General features: G+C 44.8%; 1 protein-coding gene across 6 annotated transcripts in view; it reads right to left on the reverse strand.

Moving 5' to 3' along the window:
* Positions 1 to 16,114, reverse strand: part of ZZEF1 (zinc finger ZZ-type and EF-hand domain containing 1) — a 135,891-nt gene that overhangs the window by 11,303 nt on the left and 108,474 nt on the right. For 4 of the 6 annotated variants that reach the window (XR_010152762.1, XM_009431592.5, XM_063798192.1 and 1 more), the window contains 7 exons: positions 9,278 to 9,477; positions 7,067 to 7,186; positions 5,487 to 5,678; positions 4,024 to 4,124; positions 2,194 to 2,329; positions 1,729 to 2,088; positions 682 to 825 (listed from right to left, as the gene is read on the reverse strand). Coding sequence is in view for 4 of the 6 variants with exons in the window: in XM_009431592.5 (XP_009429867.2) it covers positions 682 to 825; positions 1,729 to 2,088; positions 2,194 to 2,329; positions 4,024 to 4,124; positions 5,487 to 5,678; positions 7,067 to 7,186; positions 9,278 to 9,477 (1,253 nt within the window). In the remaining 2 variants the exon portion in view is untranslated. Of the gene's footprint in view, positions 1 to 681; positions 826 to 1,728; positions 2,089 to 2,193; positions 2,330 to 4,023; positions 4,223 to 5,486; positions 5,679 to 7,066; positions 7,187 to 9,277; positions 9,478 to 16,114 lie in introns of those variants that run through there. The other 2 variants (XR_010152763.1, XM_009431593.5) reach the window with 2 other exon arrangements.

The following is a 16,114-nucleotide window of genomic DNA, read 5'->3' on the forward strand; positions in this document are numbered from 1 at the left end:
TCGGGAGGTGGAGGTTGCAGTGAGCCGAGATCACACCACTGCACTGCAGCCTGGGCGACAGAGTGAGACTCCGTCTCAAAAAAAAGTGCTAAAGGGACTGCATGGCCTTAAGTCAATGAGAATAACGGAGGCTGCCCCATTCCTGCCTCATCAAAATGCCTACCTCCCCGCCCAGGCACAAAGTTAAGGATGGAAAAGATGAGACTCTGATTCAGTTCTGGGAAATTTTAAAAAGGGGCTGTAGTATCCACGGTGGGGGCAGGTCATGAGGTGGCAGCTGAAGAGTGAGGGTCCAACCTGGACCACATTCAGACTCACTGTCTCACTGTGAAGCCAAGGACTCACTCTGAGGAGCCTGCCGCAGGGAAAGTAAAGCTCTCCTCCAGGGCTAGGTGGCCCATTTTCTTCTATTAAAACAAGAAAGGTCCGGAGAAGAGAAGACTTGCTCATACAGAATCCCTGGCCTCAGGGAGGCAGACTGCAGTTTGTTCAAGGAAGCACTTTCTTGGACAGGTCTCTGCTGTCCAGCGGGAGAGGGCCACGGAGGGGCTGAGCATGGAGGGGCTGAGCACGGAGGGGCTGAGCACGGAGGGGCTGAGCATGGAGGGGCTGAGCACGGAGGGGCTGACGAGGTCTCTGCGGCTCAGTCGCTCTTATGGGGCCTGCCGGCCCCAGGCTTACCTCGAAGTTGGTGTTGTTGTTATACGGGTGTTTCGACTCCCTCACTTGCACCTCCATTCCTGGCTCCTCCATGAACTGGCACGCAGCCAGGGCCATGGACCCCAGCATGTCCTCTCGGCAGCCCTGGAGCACTTTCTGCAGGATCTGGTGGGAAGCAGACAGATAAGGTCAGGGCCTGCAAGTGGCATCAGGAAGAAGGGACAGTTTACTTCAACCCAAGCCCCACCCAAAGGTGCTGGCATCATGTTAGACCTAGGACGAGCCTCTGTGACTCCACCACCCAAAACCAACTCCACCAGCCACCTCTCCTTGACCAGGCTCTTGCTGTCAATCAGGACACTGCAGTCCTTTCAGAATGATGCTGCTTAGAGGTGGTCTGAAAGAACTAACTGAACTAATCATAAAGGGTCCTGGTCCTTGAAGGAGTCCCCAGCCAAGCAGGTGGATTGGCCTATGGATAAATAATGACCACACAATGTAATCGATGCCTGGAGTGAGGTGCAGAGTTGGGAGCTCTAGGTGGCAAGAACTGTGGGAGGACACGCCTATGCAAGGGCCTAGTAGAGGCAGGGTGGCTCCCTCTGTCCCTTCCGAAAGATAGATATGCTAGAGCAAGCCTGCCAGCACCTGCAGGGCTGCAAGGCCGGGAAAGGACCTCGAGGCCTGGTGGTGTTCTCAGATGGACAAAGCAAGGCTGAGAGGCCAAATGAACTTCCTCATGGACTGCGTGTGTGTGTGTGAAGGTGGGTGAGGGACAGGATCAAAAAGGAGCTACCGAATGTGCCTCAAGATTTCGGAACTTGGAAACTGGGAAGATGGCGACAAAGCTTTCTGGTTCAGCTGGAAATCGCGCTCAGGGCCCCTGAGTTCCTCACTAGCCCAATCCTTGGGAGAGGATACAGTGACCCTACCTTTGCTGCTTTCACACCTGTCAGGGAGCTGCACAGCCACACAGGTAGCCTCGCTCCAGGAAGCACTCACTGGAGGAAGCCTGTGGGGCAGAGGAAGAACCTGGTGGGTGAGCACAAGCTCAGTCTGCATAACTACCTTCTCCCACTCATGCTTTTCTTCCAGCTGCATGAACATATCCAAAATGTAGGTCATATGGGCAGGGCCACTGAGCTCCAGGATGTCCTCGCTCACTGGCACGTGGCTAGGCCACTCGGCGAGCAGGGATGCAAGCACGTGGCGGGCGTACAGGACAGCTGTGGCCTCGTTCACTCGGAAGAGGTAGTCCCGGACAGCCCTCTTACTCTTGCAGTTCAGCTCCTTGTGCAGGAGGGCGGCGCTCTTGCTACGGCGCTGCTTGGCATAGCTCTGCTGCAGTTCGCTCTCTGTGCTGGAGATCAGCTTCTGGGTCACAGGGTTCGATTCAGCAGTGGCTTGGTCGCAGCGTGCAGGCCGGGACTGCAAACCCAAGACCACCATTACAGAGGTCTAGCCTTCTTACAGTGGTGGTATGGGGTGGGGGATGGGGTGCAGATACTTTGGGTCCGAGGTCGGGTGACATACCAAGCATGGCAGGATAATCATGTCTGTATCCACAGCTTTGGCGCTCTGCTCTTCCAGCCTCAGACTCTTACTGGGCTGCCACCGCTGAGCCAGGGACCGTATCCTTTCATCTGTGGTGAGCTCATCACCATCAAACCTGCAGAAGGGCAGCACAAAGTTGAGTACCAACAGTGTAGAGAGGCCAGTTTTAACCTGCACTTAAACTTGTTGGCAATGTTGTTCAGAGTTGTTCTTCTGTTAGTATCAATGACATTATCATATTCCGTGTTTTGCCAACTGGATTCACAGCCTTCACTTATGCATGGATACAGAATGCATGTATGCTCTGTGGCAGGAGATGCAAACTCTCCTGCAAAATCCATTCTCCTTGTCTATCTTTTCCATTTTTAAAATTAATTTAAATGTTTTATTTTCATTAAAAAAACATTTTTAAAAAAAATTTATTTGTTTTTTTTAGAGATGACGTGTTGGAGCTATGTTGCCCGGGCCGGCCTGGAACTCCTGGGCTCAAGCGATCCTCCTGCCTCAGCCTCCCTAGTAGCTGCGATTACAGGCTCACACCACCATGCCTGGACTCCCCTTCTCTCTCTCTTTTTTTTTAATTTAACAGAGTTTAAATGAGCAAAGAGTGATCCCCGAATTGGGCAGCTCCTGAATCAGAATGGGTTCAGAGTGACTCCACTGCTGTGTTTGGAGGTTTACGAAAAGAAAAAGGAAACTGACACACAGAAAACAGAAGTGAGGTACAGAAACAGCTGGAATGGTTACAGCCTGGTGTTTGCCTTATCTGAACGCAGTCTGAACAGGTGGACGACTCTGGCCGAAACTCGGTGGCCCTTCTCTCTCTCTAAAGCTCCCTGAGTTTTAGCAAGAGCCACAGTCACCCAGCTAGAGACATGGTTAGCAGCTAGATGTGCTGATGCCCCTGGGTTCTGGGCAGTGCAGGTGAGCGAGGTGGTGTGCCACCTCTGGAGTCTACTGGACTAATGGTGCACTCCCTTCTCCACCTCCCCTCTTTCCTCTGGGCTAGAACCGAGAGGTGGGGTGGCCGAGGGAGCTTTTGCTCCACAGATGAGAACCCTGGGATTGCTGGGTCCCTCTGTGGAGCAGAGCTGTCACCCACCCCAGACTCTGCCTACCTCTGGACTGTTATGTGAGAGAAAAACAAATTCTATCTGCCCTGATCCATTACATTTCTGGTTTCTTAGTTACAGCAGCTTAGACTGTACCCTAACTAATGCAACCCTGCTTCACCTCATAAAGGCTTTTAGGCAATATATAACAAAATAATAAAAGAGAAACACGAAATACAAAATAAAAGAAAAATTAAATGAGAATTTACAATGAGTAAGAAGTCAAAATTAGGATACGGGGGATGGAGGAGACTAGATTGCAGATATGTAAAGTTCTACCCAAATTAAAAAGTTGGGCCCAAAAACTAGCTCTGAACTTCCTGGCCAAGAGAAAGGGAATGTTCTTAGTTTTAAAAATCTCTTGAGCAGAAGTTCCTGCTCTGTGCTATCTGCTCCCTGGGATTACACATGAGAGACATCTTGGTGCCTGCCCAATTTCTGTGTCTGTAAAATGAGCTTCCTCTCAGAGGCCGACTACAAACATAAGTTTTAAAGAGGGACCACAGTGCACTGTGAAGATGATCCAGGTAACGTAGCACAGGCCACCTCCCACCTCACCTTACAAAGGACTAGCTACTGCTTCCCGGCCTGTCGGAGCGCCGATCGATCCAGAAGCTGCTGCCAGGAGGCGCACACCCTCCTGCCCTCACATGTTCTCTCCCTGGCCACACTTCAGCTGCACGGAAATGTCCCTTACCTCTTCTGAACCTCCAGGAAGAAATAATCGGTCTTTTTCATCTGCAGTTCGTATATGGCCCGGAGAATGTGCAGAGGGGCATTGAGGGCATCATGAGCCATCTGGAGGCCAGGGGAGGACGCAGACAGGAACCATTAACAGTGCTTCAATACGGTATTGATCAACTGAACTCAAAACTGAGAAGACAATGCAGCAAAAGCTGCCACAGGTTATAATTGAGGAACATTATATGGGTAGTTTAAAAAGCATATAAAATTGTAAGCACTAAAACATGGACTATAACACCTACACTACGACTGTAACTTCAAAGGAAATTATAAAACACTAAAACCCCAAAGAAATATCCTGTCAACAAAATACAATGCTGATAGTAGATACTTACCACATCGTATTCACGGCTAGCGTCTCTGTAACTGTTTTACACTCAAGTTTGACAACTAGCACATACATGGGCACTGTATTTTCTTTTGATTTTTTTTGACACAGGGTCTCACTTGGTTGCCCAGGCTGGAGTGCAGTGGTGTGATCATAGCTCATACCACTGAGTACCCAAAAGCGTAGAAAGGCAAGAGGAGTTTTAACCTGCACTTAAACTTGTCAGCAATGTTGATCAAAGTAGTTTTTCTGTTAGTATCAATGACATTATCATTTTCTGTATTTTGCCAACTGGATTCATAGCTTTCACTTATTCATGGATACAGAAATGCATGTATGCTCTGTGGCAGGGAATGCAAACTCTCCTGCAAAATCTGTAAACTTGAACTCCTGGCCTCAAGTGATCCTCCTGCCTCAGCCTCCTGGGTAGCCAGGACTACAGGCGCATGCCACCACACCTGGCTAGTCTTATTTTTTGTAGAGGCAGGGTCTTGCTAAGTTACCCAGGGTGGTCTTGAACTCCTGGCCTCAAGTGATCCTCCTGCCTCAGCCTCCCAAAGTGCTGGGATTACTGGTATGAGCCACTGTGCCTGGCTGGGATTTGCTTTTTCTGACATTCTACGCTACATTCTGTTTACTCTTCATTTAGTCACAACTTCTGAAGTCCAAGCCCTCATCCTTTTCATATTGTTCTGAGGAAGAATAGATTACCTAGGAAAGGTAAGAGTGTATTTCTGAGAAACTATGAGGAAGGAACTATCGTATAGAGTTCATGGACGAGCCTTAGGGCTTTAGTAAGCCCTCGAAATTCATGCAAAATTTTACATACATGTTTGAATGTGTATTTTATGGGGAGAGAGGACCTAAAGCTTTTGAGTTTATAATGCAAAATATTAAGAACTATTGCTGTGGGGCTTTTCTGTTCTTCTGGATCAATTCTGCACAACATAAGACTGAGTCTTTAGGAAGTGAATTCTCAGGACAGCAGACGGAAGCATTTTCATGTTTAGGCTAAAACATGGCCCAGGCCAAAGAGAAGCCATCCCTCAGAAGCCCCTCCCAAGCCACGAGGTGACTCAAGAACACACCAAGAAACATATTCTGGTGGGCTCATCCAGGCCCTCAAGGGGGTCCAGCTTTTTCTGCTCTGGGTCGCCAGGGCTGCTGACTGGCCGTTCCACCTCTTCCTCTCGGTCCCCTCGCTCATCCAGCTCTAGGTCTCCGTGCTCAGCCAAAGCATTGATCTCCTTTTTTGAGGAGTACAGCATGATGGACAAAATCTACACAGAAAGAAAATCCAGCTGAATGTGAGCACTCAGTGGGCGGGAAGATGGTACAGTCCTTTAATCATGAAAATACTGGGCCTAACTTTTTAAGACATCAGAATCTACCTGAAGAATGTGAAATTAGAAAAGAAACACGAATGTATGTTTAATTACACTTTGTAACCGAAGAAATACTAACTGAACACTATGGGAACCTTTGTGTTTATTAACCTCCCCACAGATGGTATCAACTGCTATCATCCTTTTTAGAACTTCTTTTGGCAAAATGTAAAGAGCCAGGGAAATGCTCATATGCTTTCACCCAGCAACTCATCTGTTATGAATAATGTAAAATATACAAAGTTATTTTCATAATATGCTCAGTGAAGCACTAATACCAAAAAAACTGAAAGCCACCTTCATGTATTATATGTAGCCATAACAAATATTATGAAAACTACATCAAAACCTAGAAAGCAGCCCGCATGCCATCAATGTATTTGAATACGATGCTCATGAGGCAGTCTAGATTTATACATGCACCGCAAAATGCATAGAAACAAAACGAGAAGGAGAAAATACACAAAACGCTAATGGCAGCTGTGTTTGGAATATAGAGTTTGGAGCGGTTTTTTTTTTCTTTTATAAAGTTTTCTGCAATGTGGTTCTAATAATAAAAAATTTTAATTTAAAATATTCTCTAAGAATAAAAGTTCAAATACTCTCCAAATTATCCATTAATATGTTGCAGCACATTTTCCTTAAACCTAACCAAATCCTCTTCTGGCAATTGAGAGCTGTTTCTGCAGGTTCCAGCCTCTGCTGGGCTGTGAATGGCCGCTCACTCCCTCCTATGTGGCGGCAGCCTTTCCTGGGCCTGAATGGCCGCTCACTCCCTCCTACACGACGGTAGCCTTTCCTGGGCCGAAAGGTGGCACTGGGCACAGAAAGTCCACAGGGAACCACAGTAGTTCCACTAAGAAAACTCTAAGGTCTACGGGGAACAGTAATAAAATTATAACAATCAACTAAAATCCTACATACAAATAAACATAAGTGAGGACAAATTTAGAGACTGATTTTGGCTGAAAGTAACTTTAAAGGGAAATACTAATTCAAGGGTATACTTTATTACCATGATATAATGGTTAATCATGTGTTTCCATAAAATGCTTCTCTTCCACTGTTCTTTGAACAAACATTAAATTCATTTTCCCTGACAGGGGTAGACAGGTGTCATAATCCCTATTTCCAACAGGGAATACAGAAGCAAGGGAGTTTTCAACACTGTACTAAAGGACTGTGCACAGGGCAGAAGCAGCTGGAACTCGGTGATGCTTCTAACTCCTAGGCCAGCACATCTGCACCAGGAAAGAGGAGCAGGAGTCCCTCTCGTCTCTTACTTCCAGGTCCCGGAGGAGCCACGTTTTACTAAAGCCAGTCCCTTTGCTGCACTTTTTCACCAGCAACTTCAGCAAATCGGTCTGAAGGAAAGTAGCATGGGTCTCTTCAAAACCGTGAGCCTGCCAAGCAGAAAAAGAATGATTTGTGACTGCCTTGGAGTGAAGAAGGTACAACCTTAGCTATAACTCAGTCTGTTCATTCACTCTTTCATTCATTCGTTCATTCAACACATACTTTTGAATGAAGCCTATTTTATGTCACACCCCCTGCTCTAACTTCCAAAAGCTGTCTGGGGCTCTTTAGGCTAAAATCCAAGCCTCTGATCATGGCTGACAAAGACCTACAAGGTCCCTGCCTGCTTCTCCGGCTGCGCCCCACCTTTCCTGCATTATTCTAAAGCCTGGGAGGTGTTCTTTCTGTTCCTTGACCACCACGCTTGTTCCATTTTGAGGCCTGGAGCTTGCTACTCGCTCTGCGTGGAATGCTCTGTCCAGTTTTCCCAAAGCTGACTCCTTATCTATCGGTTCAAATTTTACTAGAGAAAAAGGCTTTTTTTGACCCACAGCAGTTTTTCTTGCAGGCCCCCTGTTGTCTCTCTTGCCGGTCAGACCACAAGCTCCAGGAGAGCAGGGACCTTCTTTCTGGCTCCAACACTACATACTCAGTTCCATCTGGCCCTTGGTGCTCAACAAATATTTGCTGAATGAAGGATTCAAAGACAGAAATTATTGCTGCCCTTAGGGAGTTTATTTTCCCTTTCCTACTACGATGTAAACAATGGAAACAGTAGCACATTGTGATAAATGTCATGAACTAAAGAAACAGCAGGCTGGGCACCATGGCTCATGCCTGTAACCCCAGCACTTCAAGAGGCGGAGGTGGAAGGATGGCTCAAGGTCAAGAGTTCAAGACCAGCCTGGGAAACTTAGCAAGACCCTGTCTCTACAAAAAAAAAAAAAAAAAAAAAAATTAACTGGGCATGATAGTGCATGCCTGTGGTTAGTCCCAGCTACTTGGGAGGCTGAGGCAAGAGGACCCCTTGAACCAAAGCATTTGAGGCTGCAGTGAGCCGTGATCACAGGTCTATACTCCAGCCTGGGCAACAGAGCGATTTCTTTGTCTGTCTCAAACAAAGAAATGCCAGAGAAAACCCACAAACAAACCAACCAACCAACAAAAGAAACAGCAGATGAATGGTCTCAATTCTACAACTACAAACTCCCAGGGCTGGATCAGAGCTGAAATGCCACTGAGGCCAGCTGCTGTGGTGTTGAGTGCCCTCCATGACCTCCCTATCAGTGCTTCCACTGAACAGCCTTCAACTGAGCTCCTCCTTTCATGGATCTCCTCTGTTGGCAAGATGATCCTAAAAGGGAGCTGACATATGTTTCCTTGAAAGATCATTCCTCCCAATCACTGCCTCTCAGGTATGGGAAATTCTCCTAAGTCAGCTGCTCATCTCTATGCCAAATATTGCCCAACTTTTTTTTTTTTTTTTTTTTTACAGATGGAGTCTCACTCTGTTACCCAGGCTGGAGTGCAATGGCATGATCTAGGCTCACTACAACCTCTGCCTCCCGGGTTCAAGTGATTCTCATGCCTCAGCCTCCCGAGTAGCTGGGATTACAGGCACGTACCACCACACCTGGCTAATTTTTTGTATTTTTAGTAGAGATGGAGTTTTGCCATGCTGCCCAGGCTGGTCTTGAACTCCTGAGCTCAGGCAATCCACCTGCCTTGGCCTCCCAAAGTGCCAGGATTACTGCTGTGAGCCACTGTGCCTGGCCATCGCCCAGCTTTTCAACTTGTCTACCTCCTTCCACTCCAACTGTCAAACCTGTTGCTCATCCCCTAGGAGGCTAGCTCCCTCTATTCTTCCCTTCATCGTCTATGATGAAGCACAGGAATTGTCATTTAGAGAGGAAAGTAAGAAACTTTCCATTTTTCTTCTCATCTGACAAAGTTGTGTTCCCATGAAGTAGTAGTATCAGATTCCTTGAAACAATGGAAAGACAGAGAAGCCAACTACCAGGAAAATTGTATTTCCTCTTTGAAGTTATCTGTGCGTAAGGCCCACGCGTTTCTAAAAATAATCAAGATCCTATGGTTTACCATCCATCGAAATCAGATGGCATTTCCTCCTAGTTAATCCCCACGCAGATGTCAAATTATAGCCAGATCCACCGCCAACTGGAGAAGCTCCCCATTACCTTTAGTGTTTTATACAATCCTTTGAGGGCCAGGGACAGGACCCAAGTTGCTTCCACTGCCTCGGGACAATGGCTGTCCATGCTGCTTTGCAGAAGGTGACTGGCGATAAAGGCAAAGTGCCGGGAGTACTGGCTCAGCTGGGCCCGAGAGTCACCACACTCTTGTCCTCCTCCCTTCTGGACCAGCTGGTAGTCCTTCACTGAAGGGTGACATCAGGCAGAAAAAGAAAGGCACAGAAGTACAGTTCATGCTTCCAGCAGCTATTTCTTCCATAGTAACATGCCTTACTAAAGTAGGGACTGCAGAAACATAAATCTCTCGGGCTCAGTCTTAGCCAATAAAGCCAGCTTGCAGGTAAACACAAAAATAGTAATGGCTACCTATCCATCAAGCAACTGAGTGGGACAATTTGCATTCTTACTATTGTGCATAAGCAGGCCATCTCCACAGGTGTTAACAAAAGTTCTTAAAGATAGCATATATGAGGCCAGACGTGGTGGCTCACGCCTGTAATCCCAGCACTTTGGGAGGCCAAGGTGGGTGGATCACTTGAGGTCAGGAGTTCAAGGCTAGCTTGGTCAACATGGCAAAACCCCGTCTAATAATACAAAAATTAGCTAGGTGTGGTGGCACATGCTTGTGATCCCAGCTACTCAGGAGGCTGAGGCAGGAGAATCACTTGAACCCAGGAGGTGGAGGTTGCGGAGAGCCAAGATCGTGCCATTGCATTTCAGCCTGGGTGACAGAGTCAGACTCCGTCTCAAAAAAAAAAAAATTAGTACACATGAGATTTCCATTTCCAAACAAGACAGAACAAGAGAGACTGGATTTACTCTCCCACCTTAAACAACCAGCACACTGAAAAAACATGAAACAATAGCTTGCAGATATTGGGCAAAAGGTAGTATAGGACTATGATCCCTGAGAGAAGGGATATAAACTAGATCAGCCCTCCAATAGCACCAGCTATCTGCAGACGATTTCCAAGCTGCAAAGTGGGAAGCAAACATCCAGGCAGAATCCAGCAGTCTCAATGAATTAAATAAACAGAGATCAGAGTTCAGGGAGGTCAAGGCAGCTAGAATGTACAGGGTAGAATATCAGAGCAGGGAGATGCAGAGAGAGAGGGGTGGGTTGGGGAGAGCTCTCCGGAGATCCACAGAGTCACTCACGAGTCTGTGGCTGCATACTGAGCTGCACATTTCTGGGAAAGGAAACTATCTGGGGCAGGAGAAAGAGCTACAGTAGACAGAACAATTCCTGGAGCTCACAGAGAGCTGGGAATACTTTGTCTTTCCAACAGTGAGAGTGGAAGTGTCCTAGTGGAGATGGGGGTGGGGGCAGAAAAAATATTTGAATACATAATGGTCAAAAATTTTCCAAATTTGATGAAAACTGTAAATCTAAGGAGCTCAATAAATACCTAAGCAGAAGAAACATAAAGAAAATCATGTCAAGGCACATGCATAATTGAATTGCTAAAAATATAGCCAGAGGAAAAAGAGACATTACAAAAATGTAGCAAAAGAAGAATGACAGCAGACTTCATCCCAGAATCTACACAAGCCAGAAGACAATAGACCAACATCTTTTTTTTTTCTTTTTTTTTTTTTTGAGACAGAGTTTTTGCTCTTGTCACCCAGGCTGGAGTACAATGACGTGATCTTGGCTGACTGCAACCTCCACCTCCCAGCTTCAAGTGATTCTCCTGCCTTGGCCTCCCAACTAGCTGGGATTACAGGTGTCCACCACACGCCCAGATATTTTTGTATTTTTAGTAGAGATGGGGTTTTACCATGCTGACCAGGCTGGTCTCAAACTCCTGACCTCAGGTTATCCGCCTGCCTCAGCCTCCCAAAGTGCTGGGATTACAGGTGTGAGCCACCACACCCAGCCTTTAAAGTATTTAAGTACATCTTTACAGTATTTGCTAAGATAAAACTCAGCTTAGAATTTTTTACCTGGCAAAATTATCTTTCAAAGATGAAGTAAAAAAAAGTCCCCCAGACAAACTGAGAGATTATGTCACAGCAGACCTGCACTACAAATAATGTTCAGTGCAGTTTTTCAGGTTCCCCCCAAAACTAAAAAATATCCCAGATGGAAAACTGAATCTTTACAAAGGAATGAAGAGCACTAGCAATGAAAAATAGATAGCTAAATATAAAAGCTAATGTTTTCTCATTTTAAAATCTCTTGAAATCTCTCTCTCTCTTGTTTTTGGGGGGGTGGTAGAAGACAGGGTCTTGCTGTGTTGCCCAGGCTGGCACTGAATTCCTGGCTTCAAGCTTTGTGATCCTGTCTTGCCTCCCAAAGTGCTGAGATTACAGGGATAAGCCCTACGCACCCAGCAATATCTCACTTTTTTTTTTTTTTTGAGAGAAGTCTCGCTGCTGTTCCCCAGGCTAGAGTGCAATGGCACGATCTTGGCTCACTGCAACCTCCGCCTCCCCGGTTCAAGTGATTCTCCTGCCTCAGCCTCCCTAGCAGTTGGGATTACAGGCACACACCACCATGTGTGGCTAATTTTTGTATTTTTAGTAGAGACAGGGTTTCACCATGTTGGCCAGGCTAGTCTCAAACTCCTGACCTCAGGTGATCAGCCCGCCTCGGCCTCCCAAAGTGCTGGGATTACAGGCATGAGCCACTGTGCCCGGCCTTTTTTTTTTTTTTTTTTTTTTTTTAAGAGACAGGCTCTTGCTCTGTCACCTAGGCTACAGTGCAGTGGCATGATCATAGCTCACTGCAGCCTTGATCTCCTGGGCTCAAGTGATCCTCCTGCCTCTGCATCCAAAGCAGCTGGGATTACAGGTGTGTGTCACCACACCTGGCTTTCTAAAAAATTATTTTTAGTAGAGATGGGGTCTAGCTATGCTGCCCAGGCTGGCCCCAAACTCCTGGCCTCATCATCATTTATTTATTTATTTTTGTAGAGATAGAATTTTGCTATGTTGCCCAGGTTGATCTCAAACTCCTATCCTCCAGTCATGTTCCCACCTCACTCAGCCTCTCAGAGTGCTGGGTTATTTTGTTTTTGTTAATGATTTCATTTTATTTCCACTATTGGCTCTTTATCTTTTTGGGTTTTGTTGTGGTTGCTCTAGGATTTACAGTAGTGTACCTTCAAATAATTTCTTAAATGTTTTTCTAGGGTTTACACTGAACGCCTTTAACTTATCATAGTCTACCTTCAGATAATAGTATACCATTTCACATATAGTGTCAGAACATTACAACATTTTCCACTCCATTCTTTGTGCTGTTACACATTTTACTTCTATATGACATAAATCTCACAATACATTACATTTTTTGCTTCAAAAAGTGAGATACTGGCCAGGCATGGTGGTTCACACCTGTAATCCCAGCAATTTGGGAGGCCAAGGCAGGCGGATCACCTGAGTCAGGAGTTCAAGACCAGCCTGGCCAACATGACAAAACCCTATCTCTACTAAAAATACAAAAATTAGCTGGATGTAGTGGCAGGTGCCTGTAATCCCAGCTACTTGGGAGGCTGAGGCAGGAGAATTGCTTGAACCCCGCGAGGTGGAGGTTGCAGTGAGCCGAGATCACACCACTGCACTCCAGCCTGGGTGATGGAGTAAGACTCTGTCTCCAAAAAAAAAAAAAAAAAAAAAAAAAAAAAAAAAAAAAAAATCCTAAATTCAACCATCTTGATAACTGCAATAAATGTAAATGGTCTAAACACATCAATTAAAAGACAGGGATTATCAGATTGGATTTTTTTTAAAAAGACAAGAAATCCACTTTAAATGTAAAGACACAGGCAGGTTAAAGTGAAAAGATGTGAAACCCATGGATATGAAGGGCCAAGAGTGTTTTTGATTTGAGTTTGGCTGAGCCTCTGGATGCAAAACCCACAGATATGAACAGCCAACTATAAGGGACTAATCCACGAATTTTGCTATCTGTGGGGAGTCCTGGAACCAATCCTCTGAGGATACTAAAGGATGACTATTCTATGCAAATGCTATTTTTAAAAATGCAAGAGAGACTATATAAATATTAGATTTCAGAATGAGGAATATCATTAGGGATGAAAAAGGGACATTTCATAAGAAAAAGAGAAACATACAATTACAGTTAGAAACTTCTATAGTCCTCTCTCAGGAATTGTTAGAACAAGTAGATAAAACATCAGTAAGGGCACAGCAGACTTGAATAACATTATCCATTGACTTGACCTAATTAACATCTATAGGATACTCCACCAACAACATAGTACACATGCATTCTCTTCAAGTGTACATGGAAACTCCATGAAAACAGACCTAATTTTGGACAATAAAACAAATTGTAATAATATTCATAATAGGACTGAACTAATTAAAAATATGCTCTATGACCACAAGGGAATTAAACCTGAAATCAACAACCAAACGATATCTGGAATATCCCCCAAATATTAAGAAACTAAACATCAAACTTTTACATAATCCACAGAGCAAAGAAAAAAAAAATCACAAGATAAATTGGAAAATATATTGTGACCTAAATGAAAATGATAATATATCATAAAAAAAATTGTGAGATGTTCCTACTGAATCCAAGGGACACCGAAAAAGAAAAAAAAATAGTGGATGTGGCTAAAGTCATACTTAAAAGGAAACGCACAACATTAAAATTCTTCTATTGCCAAGGAAGAAAGGTCTCAAATCAGTGATGGCTCCTACCTTAAGAAACCTGTAATCCCAGCACTTTGGAAGGCTGAGGCAGGTGGATCACTGAGGTCAGGAGTTCGAGACCAGCCTGACCAACATGGTAAACCCCGTCTCTACTAAAAATACAAAAATTAGCCAGGCATGGTGGCATGTGCCTGTAATCTCAGCTGCTCAGGAGGCTGAGGCAGGAGAATCACTTGAACCCAGGAGGTGGAGGTTGCAGTGAGCTGAGATCATGCCAATGCACTCCAGCCTGGGCAACAAGAGCAAAACTCCATCTCAAAAAAAAAAAAAAAAAAAAAAAAAAAAGACAGAAACCAGAAAAGCAGCCAGGTGTGGTAACTCATGCCTGTTATTCCAGCACTTTGGGAGGCTAAGGCAGGAGGATCACCTGAGCCCAGCAGTTTGAGATCAGCCTGGGCAACATGGTGAGAACCTGTCTATTAAAAAAAAAAAAAAAAAATGAAACCGGAAAAGCAGTAACAACACATTAAACACAAAGCCAGAAGAAATAAGGAAATTTATCTGGGCAGTAATCAAAGAAACAGCAAACAGAAATAAAAGAAAAATGAATGAAACCAAAGTTGGTCCTTTGAAAAGATCAAATAACTTGACAGATCTCTGGCTAGACTATCTAGGAAACAAAAAGAGAAGACATAAGTTGCCACAATCAGAAAATAAGAGAAGACGGCTCATACCCCAATATGCCAGGCTGAGAAAAATTAAAGAAACCTAAATTTATTCTCTAAATAAACTGAATGATGTACCATGCACTCAATATAGAAGTCCCTGACTTACAATGGTTCAACGTAATGATTTTTCAACCTTTATAATGGGTTTATCAGGACATAACCCCATTATAAACTGAGGAACATCTGTCTGGTTAAGGTATTGTCCCAAATTAATCTATAGATTCGATGCAATGCCAATCAAAATCCCAGAAGGCCATATACTTTTTTGAGACAGGGTCTTGCTCTGTTGCCCAGGCTATAGTGGAGATCACAGCTCACTGCAGGTGATCCTCCCACATCAGCCTCCCAGGTAGCTGGGACTACAGCATGCCACCACGCCTGGCTACTTATTTTATTTTATGTAGTGATGGGGGTCTCTACAAAGTGCTGGGATTTCAGATGTAAGCGACTGCGCCTGGCTCCTGCAGGCTCTTTTATAGAAACTGATAGAAATTCTTTTATAGAAGCTGATTCTAAAACTTACACAAAAAGACAAAGAAACTAGAAGAGTCAAAACAATTCTGAAAAAGAGCAAAGCTGAAAGACCTGATTTCAAAATTTTATACAAATTTAAAATAGTCTGGCCAGATGCAGTTGCTCATGCTTGTAATCCCAGCACTTTGGGAGGCCGAGACAGGTGGATCACTTGAGGTCGGGAGTTTGAGACCAGCCTGGCCAGCATGGTGAAACCCCATCTCCACTAAAAATACAAACGTTAGGCTGGGCGCAGTGGCTCATGCATGTAATCCCAGCACTTTGGGAGGCTGAGGCAGGCAGATCACCTGAGGTCAGGAATTTGAGACCAGCCTGGCCAATAGGGTAAAATCTCGTCTCTACTAAAAATACAAAAAAATTAGCCAAGTGTGGTGGTACGTGCCTGTAATCCCAACTACTTGGAAGGCTGAGGCAGAAGAATCGCTGGAACCCAGGAGGCGGAGGTTGCAGTGAGCTGAGATCGTGTCACCGCACTCCAGCCTGGGCAACAGAGTGAGACTTGGTCTCAAAAATAAATAAATAAATAAATAAATAAATTTACAATAGTAAAAAAAGTGTAGTACTGAAGTAAGGACATATAGATTAATGAAACATAATAGAATCCATAAATAGACAGATACATGTGTGTCAATTTTCGACAAGATTCCAAGATAATTCGATGGAGAAAGGATGGCCTGTTCAACAAATGGTCCTGGATCAAATGGATGTTCGTACGCAAAAGAAAAGATCTTAGACATTTACATACACGAAAACAGCACAGACACTGCCTAGTGCTGACACTGAGTGAAAATGCAGATGGCTTCACGAGCAGAACTGGGAATGTAATGGGTAGATACTCCAGATTGCCTGGGCCTTGGCAAACTAAGTCAAAAGGGCATTTGTGATATAATACTTTCAATGTTATACTGATAAAACAAAATGGAAAGTT

The sequence above is a fragment of the Pan troglodytes genome, chromosome 19, assembly GCF_028858775.2.
Source record: "Pan troglodytes isolate AG18354 chromosome 19, NHGRI_mPanTro3-v2.0_pri, whole genome shotgun sequence".
Lineage (NCBI taxonomy): Eukaryota > Metazoa > Chordata > Mammalia > Primates > Hominidae > Pan > Pan troglodytes.